This window comes from Ostrea edulis, chromosome 3, assembly GCF_947568905.1.
Source record: "Ostrea edulis chromosome 3, xbOstEdul1.1, whole genome shotgun sequence".
NCBI lineage: Eukaryota > Metazoa > Mollusca > Bivalvia > Ostreida > Ostreidae > Ostrea > Ostrea edulis.
This window is the reverse complement of record NC_079166.1, coordinates 74,560,348-74,581,908: the sequence shown is the minus strand read 5'-3', so window position 1 is coordinate 74,581,908 and position 21,561 is coordinate 74,560,348. Positions and strand designations below refer to the sequence as shown.

At 33.9% G+C, this 21,561-nt stretch overlaps 2 protein-coding genes across 2 annotated transcripts; both read left to right on the top strand.

The window, feature by feature from the left end:
• The first annotated feature begins 2,780 nt into the window (after positions 1-2,780).
• LOC130052839 (uncharacterized) lies at positions 2,781-5,969 on the top strand. The gene is made up of 8 exons (XM_056158940.1): positions 2,781-3,119; positions 3,227-3,319; positions 3,494-3,707; positions 3,821-3,928; positions 4,110-4,329; positions 4,461-4,567; positions 4,677-4,709; positions 4,801-5,969. Exons 2-8 carry the CDS (start codon positions 3,260-3,262, stop codon positions 4,905-4,907), a joined length of 849 nt encoding a protein of 282 aa, XP_056014915.1. The 5' UTR covers positions 2,781-3,119; positions 3,227-3,259; the 3' UTR covers positions 4,908-5,969.
• Positions 5,970-14,601: 8,632 nt separating this feature from the next.
• LOC130052837 (uncharacterized) lies at positions 14,602-18,075 on the top strand. Its single transcript, XM_056158938.1, has 8 exons — positions 14,602-14,675; positions 15,629-15,721; positions 15,896-16,109; positions 16,226-16,333; positions 16,516-16,735; positions 16,870-16,976; positions 17,086-17,118; positions 17,211-18,075. The coding sequence occupies exons 2-8, from the start codon at positions 15,656-15,658 to the stop codon at positions 17,315-17,317; spliced, it is 855 nt and encodes a 284-aa protein (XP_056014913.1). The 5' UTR covers positions 14,602-14,675; positions 15,629-15,655; the 3' UTR covers positions 17,318-18,075.
• The last annotated feature ends 3,486 nt before the right edge of the window (positions 18,076-21,561 follow it).

The following is a 21,561-nucleotide window of genomic DNA, read 5'->3' as shown; positions in this document are numbered from 1 at the left end:
ACAGTACGTAAATGGGATAATGATAGTTAAATACAAGTGTTCCGCAACACAACACGACAACTCAACTGTTCACCAGTTCAGGTAATGTTTACCGTTGTTGTTTTTAAAATAAACACATAAGAAACGCAAAGAAATTTTGAATTAATTTTTGATAAGCTTCTAAAACCTATGTCACAATATCGAATTTCTATTCACAACGGTACCAAGAAAATAGACTGAGACTTCAAAGGAGCCTGGCTTTTCAATTTGTCCCAAAAGGAAACACAGGTGACAGACAAGGATAACAGAGACCAGTAACTCTGACAGCTAGATTAAAACTCAAGCGAAAGTGAGGGCATTCAGCAATCAAATATATCACATTTTATGTGGGTTGTTTCCTCTATATTAATCTAATTTTGTTGAGACTACCTTATAGTCATTGCAATACATCATACATTTTGAAATTTTGGATATGTACATTTGAGAAAGAATTGATCTCTACTTAGATCTTTCGTTTTCATACACATGTAGTCTTTTTCCACAGCATATCTGTGCTTTGGTTTGTATGTTACTTTGAGCATAGTTCTAAAATTATCTATTCCTGTTTTTTTTTTAACTCAAAATGATATATGCAATCATAAGATAGGAACACCACTTTGCTGTCCTCAAAAATTGTATTTGTGATATTATACAGTTCTAACTACACAAGTTGACAGTCAATTTATGCTGAGGGATTTTAAAAACGCAACCATGGGTAATTTCTTTTCTTATTTTTTATTTCATTTATTTGGAACATATCGTTTCTCTGATATGCACAATGTAATCTCTGATAAGTAAACTCTGAATTTTTCCTACGGGGATCCTGATTATTTTAGGTCCTCAGCACCCCTCAGTGCTTGTCATAAGAGGCGACTAAATGAAACCGTAAAATATGAGATTCTTTGTCAAAACAGCTCTGGTGCGATAAAATCCATCCCAGCTTGCGTGAAACTAATCTACCATCTCTCTCTCCCTCTTTAAGTAAGTATATGAACAAACCAGCGAACAAAAAAATAAATGAAACCTTTGTGTTCTGTCCCAAAATAACCTACATATAGAATTTCCGTTCAATCTGTTCAAAACACCCGAGTGACAATCGAAAATAGTTCGTTATGATTACAGCTCAATGCACTTTGAACTCGCAATAAAGAGATTTTATGTTACGGAAAGCACATGCCAGGAACACATGTAACCCACATATCCGTTCACAAACATCAGAAATATTGCAGATTTGTTGGAAATTGTGCATAGCTTGCAGCGCTTTGAGCTCTCATTTCATTGATGAAGAGGCATGTCAGAGGGTCATTTGTAATCTACATATAGAATTTCAACCGATTAAGTCAAACAACACCAGGGATATGAGTGCGGACAGACAGACAAACAGACTTAATGAAAACTATGTACCACCATATAAGAGGGGGTTCAATAAGATAACTTATGTGTAATCTACCCTAAAAAGTCAATGAAATATTGGCGGGAGACGATTTAGGACGGTTGACGATTTGAGGAGTACTATAGTACATCCCAAATCGTTGCCCCAAATGATGGTGCAATGTTTCTCAAATCGTCGCCCTGGATTATATATATATGTATATATATAAGATGACCTTATTTTTCTACAGAAAAACAAAACAGATTATATATATATATATATATATATATATATATATATATATATATATATATATATATGTGTGTGTGTGTGTGTGTATCTATATATATATATATATATATATATATATATATATATATATAATCTGTTTTGTTTTTCTGTAGAAAAATAAGGTCAAAACATATATATATATATATATATATATATATATATATATATATATATAATCTGTTTTGTTTTTCTGTAGAAAAATAAGGTCATCTTAGTACATGTATTTATGTATCTCCCCGATACAAGAGTTTGATCCACTCCGCTCCATATAAACAAAGGTAGTGGATTTCAAACATCAGCCTCACACTTGAAAGTGTTTTTACAATAAGGTTTTAATAAAAGAAATAGGTAACCGCATACTTGTATTTCATTACATCACATCTGATAATAACTGTTTAAAAAAACTGCCTTTCTACAAAATTCATAAAATCATTGGGATGTTTTGAAAATCTCATTTTAATTAAAGCACAAAACCCAGTTGAGAAGGATATGTAGAATCAAACCAGTGATGATGCATCCATCAGATAGAAATTAAATGTTCTCACTGGTGTACCTATTCAAAATGCCTTGCACATTGTACCAGGTGATTTCTTTCGTCAGAAAATGCAAGTTACACTTAGTTTGAGTGTGGTTGGTATATCCTGAAAGGAGTACATTTATCAAAGGTTTTATATTTAATGGCTAACTACCAAGATACAAGGAATAAATGGTAAATATTAAATCTCAAGTATCCGTTTCTTTGTTTGGAAGACATTCCATACTTTATGATTTTATCTAAACGAGCATTTTAACGATGTTAAGTGAGAAATCGGTGGCCTTTCTTCCATCTGTTAGCATATGATACAGTATATGGGTCATAAAATTGTACTACGATTGATGACTTGTATTTTTACGTTCCTCACGAGTCCATATTCCGGCATATATTGAAATTATCTGACGAGCTGGCTCTTGTGTTAATATTGTCTTTACCACACCGCGTCATATTCTAGTCCTTTTACAAAAACAACGCTCTGCTGTATTAGACCTGCCTATCTTACTGACGGTATGATTGTGCACCGATACATACCTTTACAATAATAAGTGTGTACTCTGAAAAGATAATAAAATGCGCACCTGGGACAAAACGTAAACTACTGAATGATGATATTACGAAAACATTCTTACAGACATTTTAAATGTTATACGTTATTCCGATATGCTATGGAAGCAGAAATTTTGTATATTTTTCGTTTATTGACGACACACTTTATACATAAATTTGGAGTCGGCCGGGTATTCCCATGACTCACAATAAAGATCCCCAGATCTCTACTTATGCATGCATTCATATTTATAAACAGATGTATTATCTATATATGCATACATCATATTAAAAGCAACCGGAGAGCAACGTACCCTTGCATATCTGTTTAGGAAACATCCCAATACAACTCTTACTGTAAGTATCCACTCACAATACATAGGCATCATATCATAACCTTTATACATCAAATGACGGGAAATCAGGAATGGTAACCATTGAGATAATGAATTTCTACTTTACAGCATGCGTTTAGAGGGTTTGGAACATTAATCGATATGGCTTTGCGATATTTCAAAGTGATAATCGCTGCCACTGCATGCCTTTTCGATGTTAAGGTAGGATTCAATACGCTATAAAGTTTTGATTTTTGCAAATTGTTTGATTGTCATTTTGTGTGCATTAAGTTCATTAAACTTTAATTCAACGAAATGAAAAGATAATAACGATGCTGATGATGACGATTAAAAATCAAATAATAATCTAAATTGAATGTGTGAAATTATTTTAAGGTATTGGTCATGGGAGAGGAATGCACAGAATCGCAATCAACTGTGGAGGCTGTCCAAGTTTGCCCCAAAACAGCTGCAGAGTGGGCGACTGCGGCATCAAAGAAAGGTTGTCATAACATCAAAAACAGCTGCGGGTCATTTGAGTACCACTGTGTGATTAATGCCTGGCAGAATGAGACAATAGAAGTGTGTTCTAAAGTTATAAATATTGTAGGTAAGAAACACTTTCAAATGAATTTTTTTTAAAATGTCATTATTTTCATCTTGCCATCTTTGAAATCACACAAAAATTATAACTGAAGGTAAAGTAACAATATCTCCTTATAGGAAACGTCTGTGCAGAATACAGTTTTGGTGGACGTAGAATCCAACGCAACAGGGATACAAAGTGCGCTACATGTCCCTCTGTTTACAAATCAAATGAAACTTACATATGTACGTTCAAAATAACGCTTACATGTTGACCTTAAAATCTTTGCTATCTTAAAATTTCATTGAAATGCATTTTCTTTGTAATTTACACAGCAGATATTTCAAATATTAGAAACACGCGAAATGTATTTCAAGACACTGATGTAGTTATATGTAGGGTGCTATAACCATTTTATACTTACAGATTCAGAATGTTACAGCCAAGCCCATCAACGTCGAAAGACAGTAAGACCTAAAATCAGCACGTCATCTAGAGTATATACGACAAACGAGAGTATAATCTTGACATCGTCACCAGTGTATGTCGATATCCAGGCAGGGCTGACGTCAGAGTTAAAGATCGCCCCTAACGTTAATCATACCAACGCAGAAAATCAAAATCTGGAATCATCCTACAGACATGCGTAATTATTTTTCTGTTTAACGAAGTTAAAGATAACACATCCAACATGGACATGCAGTATTTATCATCTTTTTGACAGATGTTATTCATCGTGTTAGGTATTGTCATGTGATGTGGACTTCATGTTTACAGAGTTCTACTTGGTGTGGGCATAACCGGGGCTATAACAGTTATCATCCTTTGCCTGATATTAGTTGTATACAGATTTTGCAAAGATAGAGAATATTGTTCGTTGAAAGGTATCAACATATTATACGCACTTTCATCTGAATTTCTTATCCGTAGAGAATGCTTGTGATGGTCAAGGCATAATGAACATAACTAGCCACTACTTTTTAACAATTTCAGGTATTTTTTCAACCCTGTTCAAAACAAAATACGGTAAGTCACCCTAATCCCTATTCTGTTTTCCTCTATCGCGATATGTTTCCTGACGTAATGCAAAACTGTGTCTTGTGTTGTGTACCTTCAGAATCTCAGACACCAAGGCAGACAGTCATCGATGTTGAATATAATGGAGGCAAACTTGAAGACGAGAGGTTCACAGAAGAACATCCATTGACAGTAGATGAAGTCTGAGTGATATAGTAAAGGATGTGCATGTTGAGTGAATAATGGAATATCAAAATAAACTGATTAATAACAACTTAAGATTGACTAATTAATGGCAGTTAAACCTGACTGACTAATGGCAGATGACGATTGACTGACTAATGGCGGGTTGAAATTGAAATTGACAATGAAGGACAAATTTAAAGATTATGCACAATATCATAAAGTTTTGGATTGACTGATTGATGTCAAGTAGATATTGACTACCTGGTATTAGATAGGTTTAGTGATTGATGTTACAGATTTCCTGAGTGAGGTTAAATACATATTGACTGAGTGATGTTAGCGATTGATTGAGTCATTTTTAAAAAAAACTTGACTTAGTGATGTTCGATATTGACTGAGTATTGTTAAAGATTGACAATGTGATGTTAGGTAGAGGTTGACCGAGTGATGTTAAAGATTGAGTAATGCTAGAGATTGACTGAGTGATGTTAAAGATTGACTATGTGATGTTAGAGATTAACTGTGTGATGTTAGAGATTGACTGTGTGATGTTAGAGATTGACTGTGTGATGTTAAAGATTGACTGAGTGATGTTAGTGATTGACTGAGTAATGTTAGATATTGACTGAGTGATTTTAGAGATTGACTGAGTGATGTTAGAGATTGAGTAATGTTAGAGATTGATTGAGTGATGTTAAAGTTTGACTGAGTGATCTTAGAGATTGGCTGAGTGATGTTAGAGATTGACTGAGTGATGTTAGAGATTGACTGAGTGATCTTAGAAATTGACTGTGTGATGTTAGAGATTGACTGTGTGATGTTATAGATTGACTGAGTGATGTTAAATAGAGATTTTAATGACTGGTGTTCGAAGAATGTTTGACTAAGGGATAATATACTAATGATAGATCAAAATTTTGACTGGTGACAGCAATATTTCGTGTCTTTGCATTTTTTACCACTTACCTGTTTGAAGCTATCCATTTTGTTACACCTGTTTTTTTGTTGTTGTTGTTAATCTTTAACGTGGAAAAAATGTACCAGTACCATATTGTGTTAAAATAAATGAACTGCAAATTGAAACTATATTATGTATCAGTCTTTGATATTGTGCTATGAAGTCTTTCAGTTACTAGACAGACATACGGGGCGTTTTTTCTCGGGCATGTTCTATTCTTGGTAATTGCATATTCAACAATGATGGACCTTGCGTATATGGTTCCTATGAAGACAATGTTGTTCAGAATTGCTTCATATGCTTGCATTGACCTGCACGTTCTTGGTCAGTGATTAATTTGAATTTGAAGTCATATGAATTCCTTATAGGGGATGCTTACTCCTCCTAGGCACCTCCGGTGTGTCCAGGGGTCCGTGTTTCCCAACTATCTATTTTGTATTGCTTATTTTCAATAAGCAATTGCTTATTTTCGGATTTCAAACATTTCGGTTAAGCATCACTGAAGAGACATTATTTGTCGAAATGCCCATCTGGTGCATCAAAAATGGTACCGTATAAGTTTTACATTATGACCCCTGGGTCGAGGCCTCTGCTGATGGACTGTTAGTCCCCGAGGGTCTCTACAGCCCAGTAGCTAAGTACTTCGTTACTAGCTTGAAAATACGGATGTATATTTAATTGCTGTTATAAAATTTAGAAATTAATTTCAAAATTAAGGATTATCTCCCTCATGCATAGCTCTTATCCTTGGACGAATTTGGCTCCACTTGTTTGTCACGCTGTTTTTGGCTATATTTAGATCTAAAACTTCATAGTTATTTCGGATTTCAAACATTTCGGTTGAGCATCACTGAAGAGACACTATTTGTCGAAATGCGCATCTGGTGCATCAAAATTGGTACCGTATAAGTTTTACATTATAGGAGTTATGAGATTGATCATTGTTCGTTATCTTCACCTTGCATGTATATAAATATATGTTCCATACAGATTAAAGTCAAACACATGAGCCCCAGGTCACAAAGTGTACACTTTGCCGCTGAGCTATCGTGGCGAGTATACGACTAATGAATGCACAATCTATAAATAAAATGTGTTTTAATGATATAAATCATTGCCATACAAAGTCTTGTATTTTCAAAATAATAACACAATTATTACTTTTCACCCCTTTTCTTATTGTTCCTCTGAAATATATTGCCAAATTCCAAATGTGAATTCTGAATAGAAGATAATTCCTTTCCCAAGCTGAGTAATGCACGGTGATTTTGGATGCTTAATCCGAATCTAAATGTTGTTTGAAAACTATTCTAAAACATCAGTAACCGTTGTAGAATCCCTAATTGTCCTCACCTATCTACATTGAACATTATGAATGAACCTCTATTCAATGCACAATACGCATCAAATCATTCGGATGATACAAGCATTTGCGTGATTGGATCTTAAGGGTTTGTTTGTATGAAACCTATATCTAAATGAATGATTTCAAATAAAAAGAAATCTAAAGAATAAATCATTTACTGTGATAAACTATTTCGTTATGTTTTAAAAATAACTATTGTTTGTGTGTTGCTTCTTTCTCAATACAATCAAACAAGTGCGAAACGACACCAGTACAACGAATGTTCAGTTTGTAATTTGATATGATGTATATTGTAACGTTGTTTTGTCGTTGCATTTTATGTGCTGTTTTCATTTAAGCCAATTTAGGGCAAACGAATTACCCGACAAATCCACCACAATTATGACTCATACAGCGCCGACCCAATTCACAATACATGTCCCTGATATCAAGTTTGATCATATCTATTACAGCACAGATTTAATTATGATGAATGTGTGCCATCCAGGGTACAGCATAGAATAAACAACCGGATTTCAAAAATCAGTTTTGCGAGAAAAGGATGAGAAAATTTTGAATCTTGATATAAGAAATTTACGAGCATTGAAATGGAAACAAGCAGAAGAAATGCTGACTATCGCACCTATTCATAGCAGTTTGATATTGCAAAAAAAAAAACCGCTGCATGTCCAGTAATTATATTTGATGTTACCCAATATATATCCTCCGGTATCTGGAACTTAATGTGTATTGGTACTCCCAAAATATATATTTCGGAGTGATCTGGTTCTTTTTTTTCTTCCGAAAACATGACTGTCTTTATTGGTAATAAGCCAAACATAACTAGCCATAATTACTTACATACCTAAATCTATTCAGAACACATCACATAAAGGTTATACAAATCTTATCTCAACACTTAACAATGTCAATGTAAAATAGGTTATGTGTTTTATGTAAAACTAGACAATGTCGGAATTTGGACCCTTTCAACTCATCCAAGTTTCAGAACTGCGTATATATTTATTTAAAAAGCTATATATATATATATATATATATATATATATATATATATATATAGGTTGACACCTACAACGTGTTTCCTTTGCTACAGTAGAATGGTGTAGGTCGTATACATTTGAAGTATCAGCTTGTTCAGTAAAGTTGCGTTTTTGACAACGAATAACTCTGTTTACCTGATCAGAAGAACCATTTTACTATCCTTTAAAAAAAACTTTAATTTGTGTGTTGCGATTTTTCTCAATACAATCAAAGAGGTACCAAATGACACCAGTACGGCGAATCTTCAGTTCGAAATTTGATATCATGTATACTGTAAAGTTGTTTTGTCATTGGCGTTAAAAAGAGATTTTAATCCTCATTTATCTTCCTATCATTTCCTGAGATAATTAACCTATTTTAGATAAAAACTTGTTCGACGGAGTTGCTATTATCACGATTTTTAATAAATAGAGAAATTTACGTGTTTGTAGAAAATCGGGAATTCACCTAGATACAGAAATGGTTTGTTTGTCATGCAGTTTAAATGACTTTCCTACATGCATTTGGCATGGGGTTTTATTGCATAGACGTGTTATTGAGGTATGCTTAGTATGTCGTGTAAAGACTGGTTATTCACGCTGGCACAAGAAAGTGACGTTATTGCTATTGTCTTGAACGTCTGCGTAAGTCACGATTTGCAACACTTCGCATATGCAAGTAAATTTTCAAGGAAGCATCGACGCGAAAATGTAAAAAAGTTAATCAATGTACATTTTGATGAGTTATGATTTTCATGAAAAGTTATTTTCATAAAAACACTATGAAACACTGTGAAAGACGAATTAGAATGTGATCATGTTGTTTCATAAGATTTCCATCGCATTTTCCCATTGACATATATACACTGGAATAAGCTAAAAGTAAATTTACACTGTCAATATCGATACGACATGATATATATTTAAAGTTTTCATTTGTGTCTGGATTATGCCATGGGAGTTGCCGTTTGTCAGGAAATCTCCATCGAACAAGTAATAGTCTTCTTTATTCTTCTCATTACATTATATGTAAAACCTATACGGTACCAATTTTGATGCACCAGATGCTCATTTCGACAAATTATGTCTCTTCAGTGATGCTCAACTGAAATGTCTGAAATCCAAAATAACAATGAAGTTTTAGAGCTATTATAGGCACAAACAGTGTGCCAAAAAAGTGGAGTCAAATTCTTTGAAGGATAAGAGCTATGCGTGAGGGAGATAATCCTTAATTTTGAAATGAATTTTTAAATTTTATAACAGCAATTAAATATATATCCGTATTTGCAAGCTAGTAACGAAGTACTTAGCTACTGGGCTGTAGAGACCTTTGGGGACTAACAGTCCACCAGCAGGGGTCATAATGTAAAACTTATACGGTACCAATTTTGATACACCAGATGCGCATTTCGACAAATTATGTCTCTTCAGTGATGCTCAACCGAAATGTTTGAAATCCGAAATAACAATGAAGTTTTAGAGCTAGTATAGTCAAAGACAGTGTATATATGTTTGAGGATATTGAGACGTCGGTTATGTAATGCATGCATTTTACACATTACAAATAATACCACTCAAACGATATGAAATTGATTAGTACATACTTCGGGGAAATAAATACCATTTTCATTTGATCTCATTCAGTAACAATTTGAATGTCGAAATTTTCATGAAGTCATTTCAGGTTTAAAACAATATATGTGCTTCTATGTCTTCTGATTATGTAAAATGAATTCATTCAAAGCATTATTATCATATTCAGCTTTTAGTTTCGATAGCACGTACCTTTTACAGATATCTTCATTGTATCCATGCTATTTTTGGTATATGTTGGTAGATGTGTGTTTCCCAGTTTGTAGCAGGTGACTACATCACTTGCCCACTCATCTGCATCATTCATTGTTTTACTATCCTAGTTATTTGATATCATACGTATGTGCTGAATCAAAACAGCGTAATAAAAATGTACTTCTGTGTAATTTGATATTGTTAAAATTCTTTAAAATCCTTAAACTTTTACCCCAGAGATAGCATGGTGTAATGCATGCGTCCTTTTTTGTCGCCACTGCACTTGACAATTCATATTTTGAAACAAACAATTTAAATTCCATGGTTCGCACGGTTCATTCATGAATGGGTTCTTTGGCTTTACGTGACAATATTCAATAACAGATAGGGACTGTTTGTGACATAGATATGCACATGAAATGTACCTTGTTGTACCGACAAATGAAATTACAATACCCATCTAATGTAGTCCTGATTACATTAAAGGTTATGCATGTACCTGCTAATGTAATCCATCTCTAATGGATATCATCTGCAATGTCAACCGCTAATGCAATACCGGTCGGTTGAATGGTTCAATCCAATAAACTAAGTTTTGGAGATTTTTACATCCTCAGTCTCTTTTGTTTATGATTCTCATAATGATAGTGGTTGTTACAATTATAACTGATATTCATAACTGACCATTTTAAGGTACTCCTTCGTCAGCTCCTTTCTCTTATTCTTATAACTTTTCTTCTTTTCTTTTTTTTCGTTTTTCCCGTTGTATAGACCTTTTTTACGAATACGCGTATTAATACGTGCATTGTGAATCCAAAGTTTCCAATCATAATGAAGAACTGGAATGTATACGGTAAAAAGTTAAATGTTTACAGTGCTGTGATATTGCATTTCAGTAAACCTGAGTAACAAAGCACCAGAGCCCATTGGGACTCAAAAAGGCGCCGCTAACCGTTCATAGATTTCAACACGTTTTCTTTCGTGTAATTTTAATCGTACCCATTTGTTAAGATGAAAGGTTTATAGAATGGAAATTATACGCGAGACAAACTGCACATGCATTAATGTGACACCAAAAACAAGAGACTTCATTTTTACATTTAGGGTTTGGAAAGTTCTAAATCCTTTTTGGTTGGTTGGTTGTATATTGTTTAATGTCACTCTCAATATTCCCTTTTTCAAATGGAGACGTCTTTGAATGCCGAAGAAGGGCTGGTAAATCTAGGCCTATACTCTCATCTTCCGGTATTTGGGCAGGTAGAAATCTTAATCGTGTTGCACCTGCTGTGTCACAAGGCCTCGGTTTTTTTTGCAATCTCGTCCCACGGACCGCCCCATTTAGTTGTCTCTTACGACAAGCAAGGGGACATGATGACATATTCTTATCTATATACTTTACTGATAAATGACAATGAATTGATATTGTAGCATATGTGTATAAATGCAGTTGTTTATTGTGACGATACCTACCTGACAATAATAACATCCGTCCATATATTCCGTAATTAAGGGTTTTAAGAGGCAGAATTTCTGCATGCTCAGTTCATGATAGCTTGTTATGGGGAAGCTTAATTGAAGAGAAAAAAGAATCTAGATATGGTCCAATTTGGTTTACCAGTGAAATGTGACATTCCAAACTCAAGGTTATTTGTTGTAGTTCGTTATTCATGTTTGCGTCCGATTTGTGATAATGGTATTTTCCGATCTTATTAAATGGCTTGCTTTCTGATAACAAGCTGATGTTTTGAAAAGTGTTTTAGGACATAAAAAACGCAACTGTATATAATATGTTGCGATTTGCTTGAAGTTTGTTTTTTTATCATTTTGTTTTCGTGCTGACAGGAAATGACTTCAACAGACGATCACTCATGTTGAATCCACGCAGTTACTGTCTATCTTGCAAGTTTCACTTTGACATCTTGAGCCGGAAATGTTGAAGGACAATTCTTGTAGCGTGAATGGGAATGGTTAAGTTGATAACCCCGAATCGGAAATAAATTTTACAATGGAAATCACATGAATGTGTGGACAAATAATTCATATATGATATAACATAGGAACATTTTATCGATTTAACAACTGATTATTGAAATACTGATGATAGGAAATATAAATAGAACGAACATAATCCCTACAAAATGAATACCTTAATAAGAAATAATAGAATCTCTATGATCGAGGTTTTCCGTTTGAAGTATTATCATAATAGTGATTGTTATCAGAGGAAAATGAGTAGAATGTAACTATTAAATTCAGTTTGGTAAAAGAATCATGTTAAATTAGCTTAGCGATGAACATTGCACGTGAAATTTACATGATCAACTACTCGTGTGATCCACTGGAAAGGAATTAAATTATATAATATAGCTATACGACGCGCACAGGAAATGTTATCGGGCTATATTAGCAGGAGAAGATTAGATTTGTCGGTGTAACAATGCCTTATCTAAATACTCTGACCTATACCTTTAAATCATGAATGAAATTCTTTGGGTTTTCCTTGGCCTACATTTAATGTCAACAGTGACCCAATAATGGAGAAATATAGCAGATCATATCGTTGTTAACGTCATGCATTATTGTACAATAAATCAACTAAAATACGATAGTATGGTGAGATATTTCCTTCATTTAATGATGACGATGCAGGTAAAAAATAAATATATACGATAATAATAGTTAATTTGTTCGGCAAGGCAATTTCACAGGAACAATTAAGACAAAAAATATTGATGGTTTTATTTGTAAATGCATATGACAGTTCATTGTTTTAAACAGAAGCACACTTTATATTCTTTGATAATATTTCCTCCTTCTGATGAATTGTTTTGTTTATATTGAAATTCAGATCACAGTCTTTGTTCAAATGTCGTTATACAGTATAAACAGCTAACTAATGATAGTGCAATGTTGTCCCAAATCGTCACCGGCGATTTGGGATACGGCCACGTTTGCGGGTGTAACAGGATCAATCGTCTTATCTTGCAATTCTGAACAATAAAACGTTTAGCTACTTTCCTATTACTCCCGCTTGCTTACATCATGCCAAGTGCTTGCTTTTGCAAATCATTACTTAAACGCGGAGGTATATTTTCATTTGTAAGTGCATTTGCCATCAACAAAAGAGTTGTTCCATACAGACAAAATGATTTTTACCTATCCATTGCTTTGCAACTAGCATGTGGAAATTTTCGCACAATGCTACTCACAGCGTGTACGTAATTAACACAGGTAATACAGGTAGATGATTTTAAAAACCATGCCAATGTATGGTAGGGAATTTTGAGGTAAGTTTGAAAACAAAATGTTTGATCTTTCATACTCAGAACAAGAGTTACGTATTTTAAAGTCCGTCAGCATATATGTCAGCATATATATATATATATATATATATATATATATATATATATTATATTTATCTGTAGAACAGCAAGGTCATTATTGTGCATGTATTAATGTGTCTTCCGAGATAAGAGTTTGATCCGCTCCACTTCATATAAACAAAGGTAGTTGATTCCAAACATTAGACCCACACTAAGAATGTTTTTACAATAAGCTTTTAATGAAAGAAATAAGTAACAACATACATGTATTTGATTACATCACATCTGATAATAGCATTGAAGGAATTGCCTTTCTACAAAATGCATAAGATCATTGACATTTTTTGAAAATCTTATTTCAATTAAAGCACAAAACCCATGTGAAAAGCATATGTAGAATCGAACAAGTGATGATGCATCCATCAGATAGAAATTAAATGTTCTCACTGGTGTAGCTATTGAAATGTCTCGCGCATTATATCAGGCGACTTCTTTCGTCAGAAAATGCAAGTTACACGTACTCTGAGTATAGTTGGTATATCCTGAAAGAGGTACATATATCAAAGATTTTAAATTTCATGGCTAACTACCAAGATACAAGGAATGAAAGGGAAATATTAAATCTCAAGTATCCGTTTCTTTGTTTGGAAGACATTCCATACTTAATGAATTTATCTAAATCATTTTAACAATGTTAAGTGAGAAGTCGGTGGCCTTTATTCCATCTGTTACCATTTGATACAGTATATGCATCATAAAATTATAGAACAATTGATGACCTGTATTTTTACGTTCCTCACGAGTCCAAATTCCGGCAGATGTCGAAATTATCTGACGAGCATGCTCTGCTGTCAATATTGTCTTTACCACACCGCGTCATATTCCTGGTCTCTTACAACAAAAACGCTCTGCTGTACTAGACCTGCCTATTTTACTGACGATATGATTGTGCACCGCTACATACCTTTACAATTAGAAGTCTGTACTCTGAAACTATAATAACATACTCACCTGGGACAAAACGTCGAATACTGAATGATGATATTGCGAAAACATTTTTACATATATTGTAAATGTTATACCTTGTTATATACTATGGAAGCAGAACTATTGTTTATCATTCCGTTTATTGACGGCACACTTTATACATAAATTTGGAGTCGGCCGGGTATTCCCATGACTCATAATAAAGATCCCCAGATCTCTACTTATGCATGAATTCATATTCATAAACGCGGGTATTATCTATGTATGCATACGTCATATCAAAAGCAACCTGAGAGCAACGTACGCTTGTATATCTGTAGAAGGAAACATCCCAATATCACTCTTACTGTAAGTATCCACTCACAATATATAGGCGTCTCAATATAACCTTTATACATCAAAGGATGTGGAATCAGGAATGGTAACCATTGCAATAATGAATTTCTACTTTGTATCATTGCTGTGGTGTTTTTCCTTTGATGATCACTGTGTTTTTATTTTTGATACACCATGACTTGTTGTGCTCTAACAACCATATTCTATCAAGATAGAGCATGTCAGGGTGAATCGACAATCTCAATGACATTCGACCTTACATTGGAGGAGAAACAATATAAACAAACTAGTCCATTTTATTATCAATAAAACAAACTCAAATAAACGTATTGGATATTCCGAGGTGTCTTCTTGTTTTCTTACTTCAACACAAATCGTTGCATCCAGTAATTCATCTCGGTCAAAAGTGGGACATTGTCCCGTGCGGCACGCCACTTGTTGAACGTTTCAATTGCCCATTTAGTATTTTTACGAGTGTTAAGATTTTTTGTGAATCTATCAAACACTGAATTTCATCATCGGACACCGGTTCAAATCGTTCATTTTTCATCTCGACCTCAGGACTGAAGAAATTTGGCGCACTCAAATCAGTCTCCATCATGTCCAAAATATCTCCTATATCGAAATCCTTGAGGTTCATTTTTTAGTCCCGGTAGATCGAGCGTCATACTTTGCAACGAATCTTCAACATGTATCTGATTTTCTATATACGGATTCTGCAAACTGTGAGAGCAAAAATTCCAAGCCATCGTCCATAGTGGTTATTGCTTAAAAAGTGACAAGCGTTTTATTCGACCGTATCTGATAAACATGCGATTTCGATAATGAGTTTTGATTGGTCTAAATTTTGGTCACGCAGTTCCTTGTTAGAGTACAGTTATATAATTAAAGGATGATGCAATAATTTCTGAGCGCAATGATACAAAACATTTAGAGTAACCTTGAACTCTAAATATTACTTACAGCATGCGTTTAGAGGGGTTGGAACATTAATGAATATGGCTTTGCAATATTTCAAAGTGATAATCGCTGCCAGTGCATGCCTTTTCGATGTTAAGGTAGGATTGAATACGATATACAGTTTTGATCTTTGCAAATTGTTTGATTGTCATTTTGTGTGTGCTAAGTTCATTAAATTCTAATTCAACGAAATGAAAAGATAATAACGATGCTGATGATGACGATGAAACATCCAATAATAATCTAAATTGAATGTATGAAAATATTTTAAGATATTGGTCATAGGAGAGGAATGCACAGAATCCCAATCAACTGCGAAGGCTGTCCAAGTTTGCCCCAAAACAGCTGCAGAGTGGGCGACTGCGGCATCAAAGAAAGGTTGTCATAACATCAAAAACAGCTGCGAGTCATTCGAGTACCACTGTGTGATTAATGCCTGGCAGAATGAGACAATAGAAGTGTGTTCTAAAGTTATAAATATTGTAGGTAAGAAACACTTTCAAATGAAATATTTTTTTTATAATGTCATTATTTTCATCTTGCAATCTTTGAAATCACACAAAAATTATAACTGAAGGTAAAATAACAATATCTTCTTATAGGAAACGTCTGTGCAGAATACAGTTTTGGTGGACGTAGAATCCAACGCAATAGGGATACAAAGTGCGCTACATGTCCATCTGTTTACAAATCAAATGAGACTTACAAATGTACGTTCAAAATAACGCTTACATGTTGACCTTAAAATCTTTGCTATTTTAAAATATCATTCAAATGTATTTTCTTTTGTGTTTTACACAGCAGATATTTCAAATATTAGAAACACGCGAAATGTATTTCAAGAAACTGATGTAGTTATATGTAGGGTGCTATAACCATTTTATACTTACAGATTCAGAATGTTATAGCCAAACCTATCAACGTCGAAAGACAGTGAGACCTAATATCAGCACGTCAACTAGAGTATATACGACAAACAATGGTATAATCTTGACATCGTCACCAGTGCTTGTTCATATCCAGGCAGGGCTGACGTCTGAGTCACAGCTCGCCCTTAACATTAACCATATGAACGCAGAAAAGCAAAAGCTGGAGTCATCCCCCGAACATGCGTAATTATTTTCTGTTTAGCGAACTTAAAGAAAAAAAAAACGTTTAGACTGTACATGCTTTATTTATCATCTTTTTGACAGCTCTTATTCATCGTGTTAGATATTATCATGTGATGTGGACTTCATGTTCACAGGGTTCTACTTTGTGTTGGCATATCCGGGACTATAACAGTTATAACCCTTTGCCTGATATTAGTTGTATACAGATTTTGCAAAGATAGAGAATATTGTTCCTTGAAAGGTATCAACATGTTGTACGCACTTTCATCTGAATTTCTTATCTGTAGAGAATGCGTGTGATGGTCAAGGCATAATGAATATAACTAGCCAGTACTTTTTAACAATTTCAGATATTTTTTCATCCCTGTTCAAAACAAAGTACGGTAAGTCACCCAAATCCTTTTTTCTGTTTTCCTTTATCGAGATATGTTTCCTGACGTAATACAAAACTGTGACTTGTGCTGTGTACCTTCAGAATCTCAGACATCACGGCAGACAGTCATCGATGTTGAAGATAATGGAGGCAAACTTGAAGACGAAAGGTTCACAGAAGAACATCCATTGACAGTAGATGCAGTCTGAGTGATTTAGTAAAGGATGTGCATGTTGAGTGAATAATGGAATATCAAAATAAACTGATTAATGGCAACTTAAGATTTACCAATTTAATAGCAGTTAAACCTGACTGACTAATGGCAGATGACGATTGACTGACTAATGGCGGGTTGAAATTAAAATTGACAATGAAGGACAAATTTAAAGACTATGCACCATATCATAAAGTGTTGGATTGACTGATTGATGTCAAGTAGAGATTGACTAACTGATATTAGATAGGTTTAGTAAATGATGTTACAGATTGACTGAGTGATTTTAGATAAAGATTGACTGAGTGATGTTAGAGATTGATTGAGTGATTTTAGAAAGAACTTGACTTAGTGATGTTCGTTATTGATTGAGTAATGTTAGAGATTGACAAGGTGATTTTAGAGATTGACTGATTGATATTAGATATTAACTGAGTGATGTTAGATATTGACTGAGTGATGTTAGAGGTTGAGTGAGTAATGTTAGTGATTGACTGAGTGATGTTAGTAATTGACTTTTTGATGTTAAATAGAGATTTTAATGACTGGTGGTCGAAGAATGTTTGACTAAGGCATAATGTACTATGATAGATCAAAATTTTGACTGGTGGCAGCAATATTTCATGTCTTTGCTTTTTTACCATTTACCTGTTGGCAACTATCCACTTTGTTACACCTCTTTATTTGTTCTTTAACGTGGAAAAAATGTACCAGTACCATATTGTGTTAAAATAAATGAACTGGAAATTGAAAGTATGTTATGTATCTGTCTTTGATATTGTGCTATGAAGTCGTTCAGTTACAAATATACGGGTTTTTTTCTTCTCTCGAGCATGTTCTATTCTTCGTAATTGTATATTCAACAATGATGGACTTTGCGTACATGGTTCCTATGAAGGCAAGGCTGTTTAGAATTGCTTCATATGCTTGCATTGACCTGTACGTTCTTGGTCAGTGATTATTTTGAATTTAAAGTCATATGAATTCCTTATAGGGGATGCTTACTACTCCTAGGCAACTGTTCCCACCTATGGTGTGTCCAGAGGTCCGTGTTTGCCCAACTATCTATTTTGTATTGCTTATAGGAGTTTTGAGATTGATCACTGTTCGTTATCTTCATCTTGCATGTATATAAATATATGTTCCATACAGATTAAAGTCAAACACATGAGCCCCAGGTCACAAAGTGTACACTTTGCCGCTGAGCTATCGTGGCGAGTATACGAGCAATGAATGCACAATCTCTAAATGAAATGTGTTTCAATGATATAAATCATTGTCATACAAAGTCTTGTATTTTCAAAATAATAACACAATTATTACTTTTCACCCTTTTTCTTATTGTTCCTCTGAAATATATTGCCGACATCCAAATGTGAATTCTAGATAGAAGATAATTCCTTTCCCTAGTTGAGTAAAACACGATGATTTTGGATGCTTAATCTGAATCTAAGTGATGTTTGAAAACTATTCTAAAACATCAGTAACCGTTGTAGAATCCCTAACTGTCCTCACCTACCTACATTGTACATTATGAAAGAACCTATATTTAATGCACAATACGCATCAAATCATTTTGATGATATAAGCATTTGCGTGATTGGATCTTGGGGATTTGTTTGTATGAAACCTATATGTAAATGAATGATTTCAAATAAAAAGAAATCTAAAGAATGAATCATTTACTGTGATAAACCATTTCGTTATGCTTTAAAAATAACTATTCTTTGAGTGTTGCTTCTTTCTCAATACAATCAAAGAGGTACGAAACGACACCAGTACAGCGAATGTTCAGTTTGTAATTTGATATTATGTATATTGTAACGTTGTTTTGTCGTTGCATTTTATGTGCTGTTTTCATTTAAGCCAATTTAGGGCAAACGAATTACCCGACAAATCCACGACAACTATGACTCATGTAGCACCGACCCGATTCACAATACATGTCCCTGATATCAAGTTCGATCATATCTATTAAAGCACAGATTTAATTATAATCAACATGTACCATCCAGGGTACAGCAAAAAAAAAAACGGATTTCAAAAATCAGTTTTGCGAGTAAAGGATGAGAAAATTTCAATCAAATATTGAATATTGATATCAGAAATTTACGAGCATTGAAATGGAAACAAGCAGAACAAATGGTGAATGTCGTATCTATTCATGGTTGTTTGATATTGCAAGAAAAACAATGCATTCCAATGATTATATCGGATGCTACCCAATATATATGAGACTGGTCACTGTTCGTTATATTTTAAAACGAGATTGTAATCCTAATTTATCTTGCTATCATTAATTGAGATAATTAGCCTATTTCAGATCAAAACTAGTTAGGTGAAGTTCTATTACCACGCTTTTTTGATAAATGGAGAAATGTACGTGTTTGTAGAAAATCGGGAATTCACCTAGATATAGAAGTGGTGGGTTTGTCATACAGTTTAAATAACTTTGCTTCATGCGTTTGGCAAGGGGTTTTATTGATATTTCACAGAATTGTCAGTGATGTATGCTTAGTATGGCGTGCAAAAACTGGTTATTCATATTGGCACAAGAAAGTGACGTTATTGCTATTGTCTTGAACGTCTGTGTACGTCAAAATTTTCAAGACTTAGCATATGCAAGCAAATTTTCAAAATGACGCACCGACGCGAAAATGTAAAAAAAAAAAAGTTAATTAATGTACATTTTGAGGAAGTTTGATTTTCATGAGAAACAATTTTCATAGAAACTCTATGCAATTGATGTGAAAGAAGAATTAGAATGTGATCATGTTGTTTCATAAGATTTCAATCGAATTTTTCGTATGAAATATATACAATGGAATAAGATGGAAGTAAATTTACATTGTCAATATCGATACGATCTGATATGTATTTTAAGTTTTCATTTGTGTCTGGATTATGCCATGGGAGTTGCCATTTGTCAATCAATATCCATCAAACAAGTAATAGTCTTCTTTATTCTTCTCATCATCTTATATGTTGTCGGCTATTGATACAACGGTTATGTAATGCATGTATTTTACACATTACAAATAATACCACTCAAACGATATGAAATTGATTAGTACATACTTTGGGGAAATAAATAACATTTTCATTTTAGCTCATTCAGTAACAATCTGACTGTCGAAACTTCCGTAAAATCATTTCAGGTTTAAAACACTATATGTGCTTCTATGTCTTCTGATTTTGTAAAATGAATTAATTCAAAGCATTGCTATCACATTCAACTTTTATATTTAGCTCGAAAGCACGTGCCTTCTACAAATATCTTCATTGTATCCATGCTATTTTTGGTATATCTTGGTATATGTGTGTTTCTTAGTTTGTAGCTAGTTACTACATCACTTACCCACTTATCTGCATCATTCATTGTTTTACTATGCTAGTTATTTGATATAATACGTATGTGCTGAATCAAAAAGTGTAATAAAAATGTACTTCTGTGTACTTTAATATTGATAAAATTCTTTTAAATACTTAAACGGATCTCCTAGAGATAACATGGTGCAATATATGCGTCCTTTTTTGTCAGCACTGCACTTGACAATTCATATCTCATAAGCAATTTAAACCCCCTGGTTCGCACAGTACATTCATGAATGGGTTCCTTGGCTTTACATGACAATACAAACAGATAGGGACTTTTTTTGGCATATAGATGCACATGAAATGTACCTTGTTGTACCGACTAATAAAATTACAATACCTATCTAATGTAATCCTGATTACATTAAAGGTTACGCATGTATCTGCTAACGTAATCCACCTCCAATGGATATCATCTGCAATGTCAACCGCTAATGTAATACCGGTCGGTTGAATGGTTCAATCCAATAAACTAAGTTTGGCAATTTTTACATCCTCAGTTTCTTTTGATTATGATTCTCATAATGATAGTGGTTGTTATAATTGTAACTGATATTCATAACTGACATTTTAAGGTACTCCTTCGTCAGCTCCTTTCTGCTATTCTTGTAACTTTTCTCCTTTCTTTCTTTTTCGTTTTTCCCGTTGTACAGCCCTCCCCCCTCCCCCCCCCCCCCGTTTTTTGTTTTTACAAATACGTGTATTAATACGTGTATTGTGAATCCATATTTTCCAATCATAATGAAGAACTGGAACGTATACGGTAAAAAGTTAAATGTTTACAGTGGTGTGATATTGCATTTCAGTAAACCTGAGCCCATTGGAACTCAAAAAGGCGCTATTAACCGTTCATAGATTCAAAAC

What these genes read in the sequence shown, in the direction of transcription:
- LOC130052839 (XM_056158940.1), top strand. Translation starts at nt 3,260, where the DNA reads ATGGCTTTGCGATATTTCAAAGTGATAATCGCTGCCACTGCATGCCTT. An exon ending in ATCAAATGAAACTTACATAT is followed by an intron (nt 3,929 to 4,109) that starts GTACGTTCAAAA and finishes TTATACTTACAG; the next exon opens with ATTCAGAATGTTACAGCCAA. An exon ending in AGAATATTGTTCGTTGAAAG is followed by an intron (nt 4,568 to 4,676) that starts GTATCAACATAT and finishes TAACAATTTCAG; the next exon opens with GTATTTTTTCAACCCTGTTC.
- LOC130052837 (XM_056158938.1), top strand. Translation starts at nt 15,656, where the DNA reads ATGAATATGGCTTTGCAATATTTCAAAGTGATAATCGCTGCCAGTGCA. An exon ending in TAAAGTTATAAATATTGTAG is followed by an intron (nt 16,110 to 16,225) that starts GTAAGAAACACT and finishes ATCTTCTTATAG; the next exon opens with GAAACGTCTGTGCAGAATAC. An exon ending in ATCAAATGAGACTTACAAAT is followed by an intron (nt 16,334 to 16,515) that starts GTACGTTCAAAA and finishes TTATACTTACAG; the next exon opens with ATTCAGAATGTTATAGCCAA.